The following is a 12,836-nucleotide window of genomic DNA, read 5'->3' as shown; positions in this document are numbered from 1 at the left end:
CCCCCTCTTAGGCCTTACTTAAGCCTTGTGCCTTTGAGAATTTATGAAAGGGATCTCTCTTCGGAGTAGGCTTTACTATAAGAAGAAGATGTTGATGGTGTGAGTCAATTTTAGGGACCATCTTGAAGGTGTAGGTCAATTTCAGAGACCATTTTGATAGTGTAGGTCAATTTCAGTAATCATTTGTATTAAAAACTCGTAAATCTTGTGTGGTCCTTTTATGTACCACATCATGAAATTTTTAACAGAACTGTGACGGATGAACCACATTGATTCGTGACACCTTTTTTCAAGGACTACATTGATTGACTTTTAATTTCAATGACCATCTTAATGGTAATAGTCAATTACAAAGACCTTTTGAGATAAAAATCCTTTAATTAATTAATTATATATGCTAGAATGATGTAATTCAAACATGTTCCCCTCGCGCCAAAATTAGCATAAGCTTTGGGTTTTTCTATCTTGAATTCAACCCTGCACATTCTGCAGTGAAATATTTCATCCCAAGTCGACAACCTCTCCATAAACAGAAACTTTTCAATTGCTATAAGAAAACACGGGATCAAACAAGTTTGTGATCTCTCATCGTAGCACCGAATCGCATCTGTTCTTTCATATATCTAACTATTCTACTTAGTTGTACTTGCAGTATAATCTCCTATTCTAACAACATTAGTGATCAGCAAATAATTTAGGAAGAGATGATGCTACGCTATTCCATGACCGGTATCAGGGCGCATGACTCAAAATTTGATGAGCTTTCCGTTATCCTGCTTCCAGCGGCCTATATCGAACATATTAGCTGGTTCAAGATGATGTGCAGGAGGAGATGGTATTAGCAAGCAATTAGAGGCTGCATCTTTTCGTGTATCTGTAACACTGGAGACTGCACAGGGAAAGCTTCGACTTGGAATCCCGATACTTGTATGCATTCGTGCAGTTTGGACCCGCACATTTTTCACGTGGGGGAGGATAGCTAAATAACACAAACCATCAAAGTTATAAATGTGTCAATCTCAAGAAGAAAAGGCAAAGATTGTAAGACGCAAAAATTAAGCAAATGCTCTACCTGCAAGGCACTGGACTGAAAATACTAGGCAGACCAATATTGTCAGAAAATGTAACGGTGGTTCCATTAGGACCGATGACCCATCGAACAGTGTTTGGTGCCAGTGTGACAGCACTGCCGGTCCTGCCGTGCATGAATATTATAGTTAATACTGCATGTGAATAAATGCAAAGAACTATAATAACTCAAAGACCTGATTCAATTCGTCCCTTTGCTGCTTCAGTTTTCTTCCTTCTTCTTCTTCGAGTCTTGACCAAGTGCTTTCTGATTGCCCCAGCCTAAAAATTAGAGGTGAGACTGTTTCTACATTTACCACGTGAGATAATATTATAAAGCGTGAGATAAAAGCCAAACCTCAGCTTTCCTAGCTGCGTTCTCTAACATTACTTTTCGTCTCAGTGCAGCCTCAGCTTTCTTTAATTGTCGTTCCACTTCAGACATTGCCTCCTTCTTGCCTGTGGTCAACCAGCCAACAGAAAAACTGAAAACAAGTTCAGTACGTATATGCATATATATGGATATGTTCAATATAGTCAGAATGATGCAACAAACACGGAGATAAGATGCGCACTTTTAGATGGGACAGGAAGCAAATCACTTGCAATGTCAAGAAAACCTGAACCAGGAAAAATATCTTTTCCGGGCTGCAGGGTCCGGTTACGTGTAGTGAGGGTCGATTATTTCCTCCCTTCTAGAAGTAGACTAAGAGATCCTGTTTTCAGCTTCTTCCCGTTTTTCTGAGCTTGACCTTTTTTTACAAGCTTTTCCCAGCCTTGATGGTTTATACTCTCCACTATCATCTCCATGAAAGCGAACGTCCATTTGAATTCTCTCTGAACGAGCAACCTTAGATGCACTTAATCTTTCAAGGAATCGGATTTCTTGATCTTCATCGTCATCTTCATTAAATCCAGCATCCAAGGCACTTCTCTTAGGAGCCCGCTTGCTCTTACGAACTGGCTCATTGACCCCACCTCCACCTGTATCATCCTGCATTAATAATGTTACGATACAGAGCATTCTGTAACTTTTGAAACCAAAATAGCAACACCTAAACTAGAAATTTTCAAAGAGGTCCTTGTCATTACCGTTGTGATTACACAGAATCAAAAGAAAATCCATTGGAAAAATCAGACACGATGACAAATAAATTCCACCCTACAGGTCGTACAAAATGAGACCTACTAACAATTGCAATGGTAACAAGAATCAGGGTGAGGTACCTGAGCAAGGGGATTCGTTTGGGGTGGCGGAGCCAGAAATTTCTTTTAGTGGAGGCAACCGAAAACAACTAAGAAAACCTTATTATAGTATGGTTATACGTAATATGATATTAAGGATGGTTTCAGATGATGATGCATCACAATTCCTATGTTACAAAAATTTCAATATAGTAGTGGAAAGTGGCAAAGTGATGAGAAAAATATAAGTACATGATAGGCGGGAGAGGGTTTTTTCGGTTTGAATGACAGAATAAGAGCACTATTGCTCATATAATATTTGATATGGAGTATAAGTAGAATGAATGTATGTTGGATATTAGATACATATATTTTTTTCAAAGATAACATGTGTATATTATATAATTGTAGTTTACAACTAAACAAACGAATTACTTGAGTGGTGCATCTGCCCCCCAGTGAGCCTTCATTGGCTCTGTCATCTAAAGAGCTTGAAGATTTAGCAGTGGACGAGCCACCACCATTGCCAACATCTGCTATATTACTTGGTGTTGATTGTACGAGTAACACCTCCAAACTTAAGCCTTAACTTCTTCGGGGTTGCTCTTACTTCCGAGGCCATCAGAATGCACTATTATCTTCTTATTATTCTGTTCTCATCAATGGTTCCTTTGCCAATAAGGATACTAGAGCTGAGTGAAAGCTGAGTGAAAATGTTGGTGGATTTAAGCGAGGTTTATGTGACACGATACTCCTCTTCTTCCTGACAATGCAACCTCCAGGCAAAAACCCAGCGCCACCCAAGCTTTCCATTTATACTAAAATCGTTGCAGTGTTCTTTATGTTTACTCAAATCTCAGAAGACAAGGGGTGGAAGATCAACACAATTCCATTAATTTAAGAATCTGCAGTGAGCCTGAAGATTATAATAACAAGTCCCTCGGTAAGAAGTAAATCAATATAATCCTATAAATCTAAAGGTGCCAACAAGTTAACATATTTTAATAAAATCAGTTCTAGCAAACGTGCTTACGAGCCCTACAGAAGCAGTCCCAAAAGGACGTGTGAGCCCTACACAAGAAGTCGACAAGCAGCCGGAAGCACAGCGGTGGAACTGGAAGAGCGAGGAGAAACACCAGCCCTAATGTGGGGGGAAAAGGAAAAGAAGATTGTACTAGTAAATGCTGAGAAAGTGAGAGTGATAGAGAGGAATGGTTTTGGTTCTGGCTTTTGTTTTGGTTTGGTAATGCATGAAAGTTGATTAAATATTATCTCCATTTTTTTCCATTTTGTTTTTCCTTCCATTTACTTGGCACAGGTTTTTATTGCTCAAGCGGTCGAGCCCAAGACTTGAGGCTAGACCCGCCAACGCCAAGCCCAAACACATCATAACTCTCTCTCTCTCTTATTTGCTTCTCTTTATCTCGATCTAGTAGTATTCTTCAAACATAGTGGAATAAATAATGTAGTCTCGAAATACAACTTCTCCCTAGACCTATAAACGGGTCGGGTTTATTAGGTTTGGGTCGGATTGAACCTAACCCGTTAAGCTAACGGGTCACCCGAACTCGACCCATTAACAATTATTTTTTTTTCTTTGCATAGAGTTTATATTTTGTTGTTAAGACTTTACTGAAATTACTAAAACATCTTCAACTAACAGGTGTTAACAGGTCTAATGGGTTGACCCAAAGTGACCCATTATTTAACGGGTTCACCCGTTAGCGACCCGACCCGTTAAGCATCATTCCAAATACTAATATTAACGGGTCGGGTCGGGTCGGGTCCAAAATGTCAGGTCTACTTCTCCCTTATTTTTCTTGTTCTGCAAGTATTTCTTCCTCATTTCCTAATAAGAGAGGAGTGCAAAACATTTTTAAAGTGCTAATAATAGTTCACTTCAAAGTTTATATTCCTAAATAGTCAAATATTGTCCAAATCTTATGAAATATAATATAAAATAAAATTCAAATGCTCCAAACCCTATTCAAATTCTTTCAAATCCCTATAGAGATTTAACCTTTTCTGGCGTAAATTCCTGCTGGTTCGAGATTTGCACTAATTTTCTTGCTTTATGTAGCAAGGGAGGGCTTTTTCGCTGCATGGACAAGAACCATGAAAAGGAATGAAGCAACCGGATTAAACCCGAGGGCACGAAATCCTGCAAGAACAGATTCAAGTAAGGGTTCGCAAATGGAAAAGGAACACCGAGTTATAGTCTCATTATAAAAAAAAAATTATATATATATATATATATGAGCCCAAAATGAATGTGATACAAATTTATGTGATAGCATATATACAAGCAATCCTATAGGCTATGTACAATGCTTCTCAAGGAATAAAGATACAAGCTATAGTACAAAAATGTAAACTTTCTTTAATTTATATATTCCTAAATCTCTACTCTTCTCAATTTGCTAGCTATGTGATGTTTTTCTTGCACAACAAGAAACATCACAAAACAAAATGGAAGGAACTGAAGATATATATAGATCATGATCATCCCTTGATCAAAGAAGCAATGGCAAGGCCATTGCTGGCCATTTTATGAAGCTTGTCATCGTAATCACCCAGCGGAGATTGCTGTCCTTCAAACCCATCCCCACACGTCACAGCATCGGTCACCACGCCGCTAAGCATGCTATTAATCGTGCCCATGTCGCGGCTCTGGATTGCATCAATGGCGCTCTGAAGGCCGTCCAAGGCATCAGAGTACATTTCCTTGCAATCACTGAGTGCAGCAACCGTGCCACGCGCAGTGTTAGGCGTCGTCACAAGTTTTGAGGCTGCGGCTAGAGACATCTGGGCGTGTGCGGTGCAAGCCTTGATTACCAACTCAAGCGCGGATATGGGATCAACCTTGGGTAGTTGGAAAGGGGTCAGGGATGAGATGCAAAGATCAGGGTAGTCTGTGTTTTTGCATAGTTCTTGGATTGCCGGGTTAGGTGGGGTTGATGATGAGGCCGTGTTGGGAACAAAAGGCTGCGGAAAGAGGTTTCCGCGCGGTCTGTCAAAAGGACGGCGAAAAAAGGATGAGGAGGAAGATGGAGAGATAGAATTGTCAGCAGGAGGTGATGCTTGTGGAGGCTGTGAAGGAGGGTTTGGGGTGGGAGTTGGGGCGGGAGTAGGGCTACGGGTTGGTGGAGGGCCTGCTGGCCGCGATGAAGGGAAGACTTTACCCGCCGGTGGCTTACTAGGAGGCACAGACGCCTGCGAGTTAGGAGAACTAGGTGCTGGAGAGAGAACAGTTAGGTACCTCAGTTTCAAGTCCCGGGGCTCGCATACGGCTTGCACGGAGTTGAAGCCGAAAAGGAAGAAGAATAAGATGACCAGAGGCGTTTGAGTATAGCACTTTGGATCCATTGTTGTTCTTGAATTTGCTTGCAGGGTGGAAGGAAGTAAAAGAGGAGAAAATGAAAGAACGGGAGGCTGTTGAGAGATAATTTAAGCATGCAATAACAGCCACTGTGTTTTGGTGAATTAACGGCTTTGTTTACGGATTGTTTGGCTATCAATGGAATTTAACTTAATTAACACATTCTTTTGTGTTCACAATTGGCTTAAAATTAGAGGACTAGAATTCAATCTCCTATAATAGGTGACAGTCTCTCCCCCTTTATTGTTACATTGAAGAGAATCGAACCTGACCAATCCTCACCCTAATCTGTTACCCCAAACCCCGTCGGATCTTAATCCTAACCCATTACTGGCTCGTCATTCACCACTTGGGCTAACCGCAAGGTCGCCTAGCTTAAGCTCTTCAGCTAAAATAAAGAGTATTCAGTTTGGATAAAAAAAGGTGTGAAAATCGCTAGCCTGTTAATTTTGTGTAATCAAAGCAGCTGCAGCCAACCGACCGTAACAAAGCAGCTGCACAAGTCGCAAAGTTGAACCTTCTTCAAGATAGTTAAATAGCTGAAATTAATTTTACTGAATGTAGATTGCTGAACATGAGGAACTTTAATTAACCAAGCCTTGAATTCTGGTAAGCGAATCACCATCTCGGACTACCAGTTGAATTCATATGTATACGGTAGCAAATGCATGTAACGTAGCGATACACGCACATCAAATTTGTCCAACTTCAACATACCGCAACAAACAGTTGAAACCTTAATTTAACTAGATCTTATTAAGATAAAAACTAGATCTTGTGCAAACTAAAAGGCTCAGTGGCAGGTAAGGAAGCAATTGACGCATTGCACTTATTTACCCAGCACGCATTGAGGACAAAGGATTTAGCTGGCATGGGACTCAGAACTAGTCTTGACAACGGTAACTGGGCACGAAGCATTATTTACGATATGGTTGCTGACACTGCCCATTATAACCCTGCAAAAACAACAAACACGTCGAAATTCAATTAAAATCTAAACATTAATCAAAGAAACATAAGTCAAACCAAGGGGGCATCCTTAGTTAGCAGTTACTACAAAAATAATTTCCAATGTGAAGGTTGAGAAACTAAGATGCATCATTATCTTCAACTTAAACCACTTTGCAAGGTTTAGATGTCGAGTTTAATTTTAAAAGTCAGAGTATTAACGTTGTACAACTAATTATCGGAAGTGGGATTTTATTATGTCATTCACAATCACAAACGCACGAATTGTAACAGTACAAACAGTGTAAGTGTCAAGGAAAGTCTTATGTTGGGCATTAGTCTAGCGTTGCCATCATGGAACCCCAAGAAGTCGAGAAGAACTTGATTGCCAAAGAGCCAACCACAAAACAACATGGACAACAATGACATCCCCTCAACCAACTCTACCACATGTACACAAAAATGCCGAAATATAGAGACACAAACACAAATTCAAAGTCTGTGAATAGAAGTTTACTTGTTAATTTAGGACACGTAACAATTTCGTCGATACAAAGGGCCAACATACCTAAGACCTCCCATATGCAAATGAAGAGGAATACCTCGAGTGAAGAGGAACAACACTAGACCGTAGTACTAATGGCATAATTTCTCTGTCCGTTAAACTACCAAGTTAATCGCTATTTTTTGACGGTGCACTTCATTCCACAATTAAATCCGAAAATGCTGATGGATTATATGAATTTGTACCTCTTAAGCTTGCCAAGGCCTCTGTTTCCAATAACAAGGAAGCTCAAGGGGGTCTTGTCAATTGCCTCGAGAATCTTCTCACGGGCATCGCCCCAGTAGATCTTCATCACCACCGTAACCTGCTCCCATCCAACTAAATAGTTATCATTTTTGTAATAATCTCATTGCAACAAAGCTTAATTAGCATGATCCTTCCAGATTAATAATTTCATTAATTCAAACAAAAATCGATTTATAAATTCTAACCTCTTTCTGCGTCGCAGTGTCGGCGATGTCGATGGTTTCAGCGTCAGGCGTCACTCCATATTTCTTCATGATGGTGGGATCAGAAAACTCCTTCACAGGAATCAAAGCTGCAAACAAGTTATTCAATTTATCAATTAATCACCATGCATGGACTTGTAATTACAAACACAACCCACAAATCAACACTAAAAACCAAACACAAATTAACAAAAACACACAGAAAATTTCCAAACTTGAACCAGAAAATCTTGATCAGAGACGACCGTAGTTTTATGTATTTTTCAATTTTTTTTATCAGAGCTGAAAATTCAGTTAATTTAGCAAGCAAAAACTCATCACAACCAAAACCCAAAAATTAAAATTAAAAACTAAAAACAAATGAAAACAAGAGACAGAAAGTTTCAATCTTGATCTATAAATTTTGTGTGAGATAGAGAGAAAGGGAATACGTGAACCGGTGACGCCCCAGAGCTGCATCTCTCCCTGCTCGTAGTTCTCTTCAGGCCGGACGACAACCAAGATAAGGTGATCGCCTTTCCGGACAACGTTCTCGACTGCCCATTTCAGGGCCGCCCTGCTGCCCGGAGAGAAATCCACCGCCACCCCCACTCTCCTGTCTTCCATCTCTCTCTCGATCTGGAAAAGCTGGTCAGAAACAACGCCGAAAGTTCAGAGTCTGAGAAAGAAGAGTTCCTTATGCAAAGAGCACAGTTAAGGAAAGTCGGGTTATGTGGACAAAAATGATGTGATGGCTCCACTTATTGGTAGTTTATGGGAGCCGTTGGATGGTTATCTGTGTGGGGCTCTGAGTATTGGGATGGGTGGCATCGGACGGTGGATGTTGTTGGGGAGTGATGTTGCTTTGTCTTTGCTTTAATTATGAGAATAAGACACGAACGAGAAATGACAATTGAATAGGTTAAAACTATGGTCTTGAGAAATTTTTAATTGTGACGGAAACACAAATGGTACATCACATGTTTTAATAGAAATAATAAAAAAATTTATTTTTTAAGTTATTAACATTTTATCACACATATTCTATTAATTTTTTAATGACACATGATGTACCACTCAGTATACAGGTTAGAAAAATCTCTTTCAATGTGTCGGGATCCAGACTGTTTCGCCCCAAAACGCGCGTAATTGAAACGACATGTCGTTTGCTTTTCTGAGCCTCAAATGGATGGCTTTGAGTCCTTTTACAAGGTTGAGAATAAAAGCAAAGACTGCAACTTGGGGATTCTCTTTTAGTGTTCCACGCCGGTACTTAATATTCTAGATTTTTTGAACCGTTAGATCCTCTGTTAATGATTTTTGTATTTGAACCTTGATCAGATTACATTTTTTATTATTAAAAATTGTTCTTCTCGGTAGATCAAAGTTTAGATCTGATTTTTGTTGACGGCAATCTTTCTTGTCGGTGATTTGTAAAAATTAAAACTAGAGTTAGACCCATCTATAAGTGCTATAAAAGGCTTATATCATGTCTTTACTCTGAGATGGAGTAGCCTCTCTGGTCTCTGCTCCTCCAAAACTTTTTTTCTCAGCCAAAAATACCATAAAATGAATAAATAAAGTTTAAATGTTTAATCATTGGGAAATTATTTTTACATGCTTTTGTTCTTTTTTTTACACACACCTGTTTAGATCTGTTATTTGATTTTTGTTTAATTCTTCAATTTAATGGATGAAGTTATACATGTTTGTATAAAGTGAGAAAATAGATACATCCAAGTAAAAAACGATCAATTTCACATCAAGTGTGAAAAAAGATGTATAATGTCAACAAATTCAATACGTGTGCATCATCCATTATTTATCATGTACGTTAAAAATAGACACGTCCAAGTAAAAAACAATCAATTTCACATCCAAGTGTGGAAAGAGATGAATGATTATTTGTTCTAAACATGGTGGAGAGCAAAGGTAAGTATGGAAAAGCAAGCTCCAACAAAGGTGAGAAGAAGAAGCAAAATTGCAACAACAAACACAACAACTGAGGTAGAAGTTTTGAGATGCTTGTGCTTCAACTTCTGCCGCTTTTCATGCCAACTCTTTCTCTTGTACTCACCTACCTCTTCAAAAATCCTCACGTAGTAAAAATCCTTCAAGCTGATCTCCTTGCATAGATTCTTAAACACTTCGAAAACCTCGTTATCCTTCTTCTCGTCGTGCGTGAGAATCTCCCTTCGCCGGAGGAACTTCACATCTTTCTCAGAGCTGATGAGGCATCCCATGAGGAAGGCGTAGGATGTGACGTGCTGTACTGTATCGTCAATCTGACGCTGCTCCAGTGCAACGAGGTTCCGGAGAAGTGTTTCTGTGTATCCGTGCACTTCAAGAGAGGGGATTTTGAAAACTCCGTGAGAAAACTTGATGTCCAAGAAACTTGGGCTTCTAGCGCTCTTGAACTTAATGCCTGCCCTTTTGAGAATTTTTGCACAATCAATATTTTTGGGAGGTGCATCTTCTTTCGGTGGCAGTTTTGGATATGTTGGGAGGATGGAATGTCGAATCAGATCGAGCAAATGATACCCTTCTCGGTTGAACTTGTCCTGGATAACATGCTCATCATCTCCCGGGATTATTCTCTTGCAGAAGCGTGCAGCGAGCTCACTGAGTGACTCATTGCATTTTTTAGGAAGCGGTACTAATTGAAACAACCTTTGAACAACAAAGAAAGGAATTTGGTTTTCTAGTAACAATGCCAAGTCATTCCTCATGCCGAAAAGCATCCCTACCGTGCTGAATATAGGATCTCGTCGCGATCGGAGGCTCTTGTAAGCGTACTTAAGAAACAGCTCAATGATGAAGCAGCCATCAACTAGCAACAACTGAACAAATTCATCACTAGGGAGGTCAATCTCTCCCTCGTAGCATCTTCTCGCTTTGTGCTCTAACTCTCTAAGAGCTTTCACACAGATGCTCAAGCTTGCTTCTAAATTTGGTTTTCGATTGAGGAGTGCATAAGAATACCGCCACTTATCATCTTCCCCGACTTTAGTAGGTTCTCTGCGGTGCAAAGGACCGATGGAAACATTCTCCGGAGTATACTTCTTTTTGTTGCCATCGAGAAGTTTGTCAGGGACTTGGAAGATGCAGACTGATACAGCAACGTTTTCCATCTTTTCTTTGATGGAAGATACGAGGACATCGTGCTCAGGAATGATTTCGAGGGCGACATGGTCTCCTGTTTGTGGCTCAGGAATAATTTCGGGGGTGACATGGTCACTTGCTTGTGCCTGTTTCTCTGATCTGTAACTATTTTCCATCTTTCAAAGGGGAGTATTGGAAATTATCAAAAGAACCTGCAATGACTGAGAATCTTTTAAATTTGACTCTAAATGAAGCTTTAGTAATGTGGTAAAATCCTGCATTTGGTTTTCGGGAAGTAACTTCCGCACTTCATTTTTCTCCCCTTGTACTCCTCCCCTTTTTTCACCCTTCTGATTGAATAAATCAAACAAAAATCAATAGACAAGAACAAGGATAGCAGTCCAGAAGGAGAAAACGAGAATGCGGGAATCATTACCCTCATCTTCCCCAGCCTTCTCAGCTCACAAGATATGAGTATACTTGAAAAAAGATTTGGAAATGATTTACAAAACACAAGCATGCTTAATCATAATCTTAATAAAAGAAAAGCATGGTTAATCACAATCTTAATACAAGAAATTGAGTGAAAATAATTCAAAAGCTAAAGCCAGGGAACATATAAATTTTCTTTACATATCATAGTGAGCTTTAAACACCACAACAAAAACTAGTTCTTATCATCAGTTGGATAGAACATTTCCACTATGATGTACCCTAATCTTATAGATATATGCATCACCGGTCGCCCAGCTGTACCTTATCCCATAAAATGGGATTCCGCTACTGAAATTTTTTCAACATCGAACATTTCCAAGACAAAAAAATACAGAAAAAAAAAAAAAAAACTCACATAGTGGTCTGGGGGTCAGTGTACCTTGCTAGTTTTGGAGCTTTGAATAACCCAATCAATGAGCAAGATCAGTTTCCATTGTTCTAGTTAATGATGAAAGAAGACTTGTGGAGGACCAAAATTATAGGTGCTATTTTGGTGTGAAGGAGCTGATTGGAATCAATGTTAACTTGGGGGGTTTGGCAAACATGCCCAAAACAGTACGAAATAAATTGAAGGAACCACAGCAGAGAGGGCAGAGGCAGATTCTCTCTGAAAAAGGTATTTGGGAACCATAAGAAAACATAGCTTTGTGCAAAGTAAGAGTTAAATTTTAATTGCTTGAAAGCAAGTTTAAGTATTAGTTGTAGCAGTGTGAACTCGCTCTAACAGTAGTGAGGATGCGAAGAAATGTCCGATGTCGGAAAAGTATGAAATATTGCAAGGACTTAGAAGGAGTTGGGGAACTCTTCCTATTGCAAATCAGAGCGAGTCACATGAGGGGTGCGAGGTGAGAATGTGAAGAAATGTCTAGTTAAGACTTTTAGCAAGAGCTTAGAAAACGTCAAGTAATTTTCAATAGTTTTAATTAAGATTGTAAGTTTGTTCTGAGTTACAATGTTATAAATGACTTTCGCATGAAAGACCTTTTAAGTACGAAAGCATCAACATGGCTTCTTGCTAATTGTTCATTTGATTTTTTTTTTTTCTCTTTTCAAGATAATTACTTTAAGAATATGGTAAAACCAATGGAGTAAGGAATTTTATGACCATGTGTTTCATGTGTTTAAGCTTAAACTGTTAATTAGCTCTACTAATTAATGAAACTCTCTTTGTCAACTAAAAGATGGTGAAAAAACAACTTAGTTTTCTATCACAAAAAAAAAATGATGGGCAATAACGTAATTTCACAGGTCCAAATTTTACTGTTTTTTATTGAAACCTTACCTACAAGTGATGTTAAAATACCTTCAATATTAAAAAATTAAATCAAAATAAAATAAAATAAAAAAACACCTCCCACTTGCCCCACTTTCTCTCTCTCTCCCTCTCTCATTCTTATTTTCTAAAAAAAAATATGTTCATACACACAAAGTGTGTAGGCAAATGCTAGTTAATTAATTAAGATAGTTATTTCTAACTTGCTAGCACAATACCTGCCTGCAGACTTAACCAAACTCATTTTCATTTGGGACTTTAGACATCTTAATTAGGCCTTAATAGGAGTTTTTTTTTTCTTTCTTTAACTTGAAAATTTTCACTTGAACTCACTTTTGGTCATATTTTTCAAATCATGACTCTTATTCGTTATTATGTGCAGTTAGATCGCTA

The 12,836-nt window shown here is 38.9% G+C and overlaps 3 protein-coding genes and 1 long non-coding RNA gene across 7 annotated transcripts; all 4 read right to left on the bottom strand.

Moving 5' to 3' along the window:
- Window positions 1-438: 438 nt before the first annotated feature.
- Window positions 439-2,062, bottom strand: LOC103403548 (uncharacterized). Of its 2 annotated transcripts, none has more exons than XR_003769836.2 (4): window positions 1,644-2,062; window positions 1,427-1,553; window positions 1,073-1,350; window positions 439-979 (listed from the first exon to the last, which is right to left on the bottom strand). It is a non-coding gene; the product is annotated as an uncharacterized lncRNA (long non-coding RNA). The 2 variants fall into 2 exon arrangements; XR_011577078.1 differs by having other exon boundaries at window positions 1,427-1,527.
- Window positions 2,063-4,526: 2,464 nt separating this feature from the next.
- LOC103403639 (pectinesterase inhibitor 10) lies at window positions 4,527-5,712 on the bottom strand. The gene has a single exon (XM_008342483.4). It carries the CDS (start codon window positions 5,617-5,619, stop codon window positions 4,756-4,758), a length of 864 nt encoding a protein of 287 aa, XP_008340705.3. The 5' UTR covers window positions 5,620-5,712; the 3' UTR covers window positions 4,527-4,755.
- Window positions 5,713-6,197: 485 nt separating this feature from the next.
- Window positions 6,198-8,383, bottom strand: LOC103403544 (universal stress protein PHOS32-like). Its single transcript, XM_008342388.4, has 4 exons — window positions 8,026-8,383; window positions 7,577-7,683; window positions 7,331-7,449; window positions 6,198-6,588 (listed from the first exon to the last, which is right to left on the bottom strand). The coding sequence occupies exons 1-4, from the start codon at window positions 8,198-8,200 to the stop codon at window positions 6,495-6,497; spliced, it is 495 nt and encodes a 164-aa protein (XP_008340610.1). The 5' UTR covers window positions 8,201-8,383; the 3' UTR covers window positions 6,198-6,494.
- Window positions 8,384-9,356: 973 nt separating this feature from the next.
- LOC103403543 (UPF0481 protein At3g47200-like) lies at window positions 9,357-11,697 on the bottom strand. 3 transcript variants are annotated; one of them, XM_008342387.4, is made up of 2 exons: window positions 11,526-11,697; window positions 9,357-10,887 (listed from the first exon to the last, which is right to left on the bottom strand). In XM_008342387.4, exon 2 carries the CDS (start codon window positions 10,849-10,851, stop codon window positions 9,484-9,486), a length of 1,368 nt encoding a protein of 455 aa, XP_008340609.2. In that variant the 5' UTR covers window positions 10,852-10,887; window positions 11,526-11,697; the 3' UTR covers window positions 9,357-9,483. The 3 variants fall into 3 exon arrangements, with proteins under 3 accessions (XP_008340609.2, XP_028952508.1, XP_017179111.2); XM_029096675.2 differs by having other exon boundaries at window positions 9,357-10,896; window positions 11,526-11,689; XM_017323622.3 differs by having other exon boundaries at window positions 9,357-11,025; window positions 11,526-11,671.
- Between the last annotated feature and the right edge of the window lie 1,139 nt (window positions 11,698-12,836).

This window comes from Malus domestica, chromosome 16, assembly GCF_042453785.1.
Source record: "Malus domestica chromosome 16, GDT2T_hap1".
Lineage (NCBI taxonomy): Eukaryota > Viridiplantae > Streptophyta > Magnoliopsida > Rosales > Rosaceae > Malus > Malus domestica.
This window is presented reverse-complemented; position numbering and strand designations above follow the sequence as displayed.

What these genes read in the sequence shown, in the direction of transcription:
- LOC103403639 (XM_008342483.4), bottom strand. Translation starts at nt 5,619, where the DNA reads ATGGATCCAAAGTGCTATACTCAAACGCCTCTGGTCATCTTATTCTTC.
- LOC103403544 (XM_008342388.4), bottom strand. Translation starts at nt 8,200, where the DNA reads ATGGAAGACAGGAGAGTGGGGGTGGCGGTGGATTTCTCTCCGGGCAGC. An exon ending in ACACTGCGACGCAGAAAGAG is followed by an intron (nt 7,450 to 7,576) that starts GTTAGAATTTAT and finishes GGATGGGAGCAG; the next exon opens with GTTACGGTGGTGATGAAGAT. An exon ending in GGCCTTGGCAAGCTTAAGAG is followed by an intron (nt 6,589 to 7,330) that starts GTACAAATTCAT and finishes TTGTTTTTGCAG; the next exon opens with GGTTATAATGGGCAGTGTCA.
- LOC103403543 (XM_008342387.4), bottom strand. Translation starts at nt 10,851, where the DNA reads ATGGAAAATAGTTACAGATCAGAGAAACAGGCACAAGCAAGTGACCAT.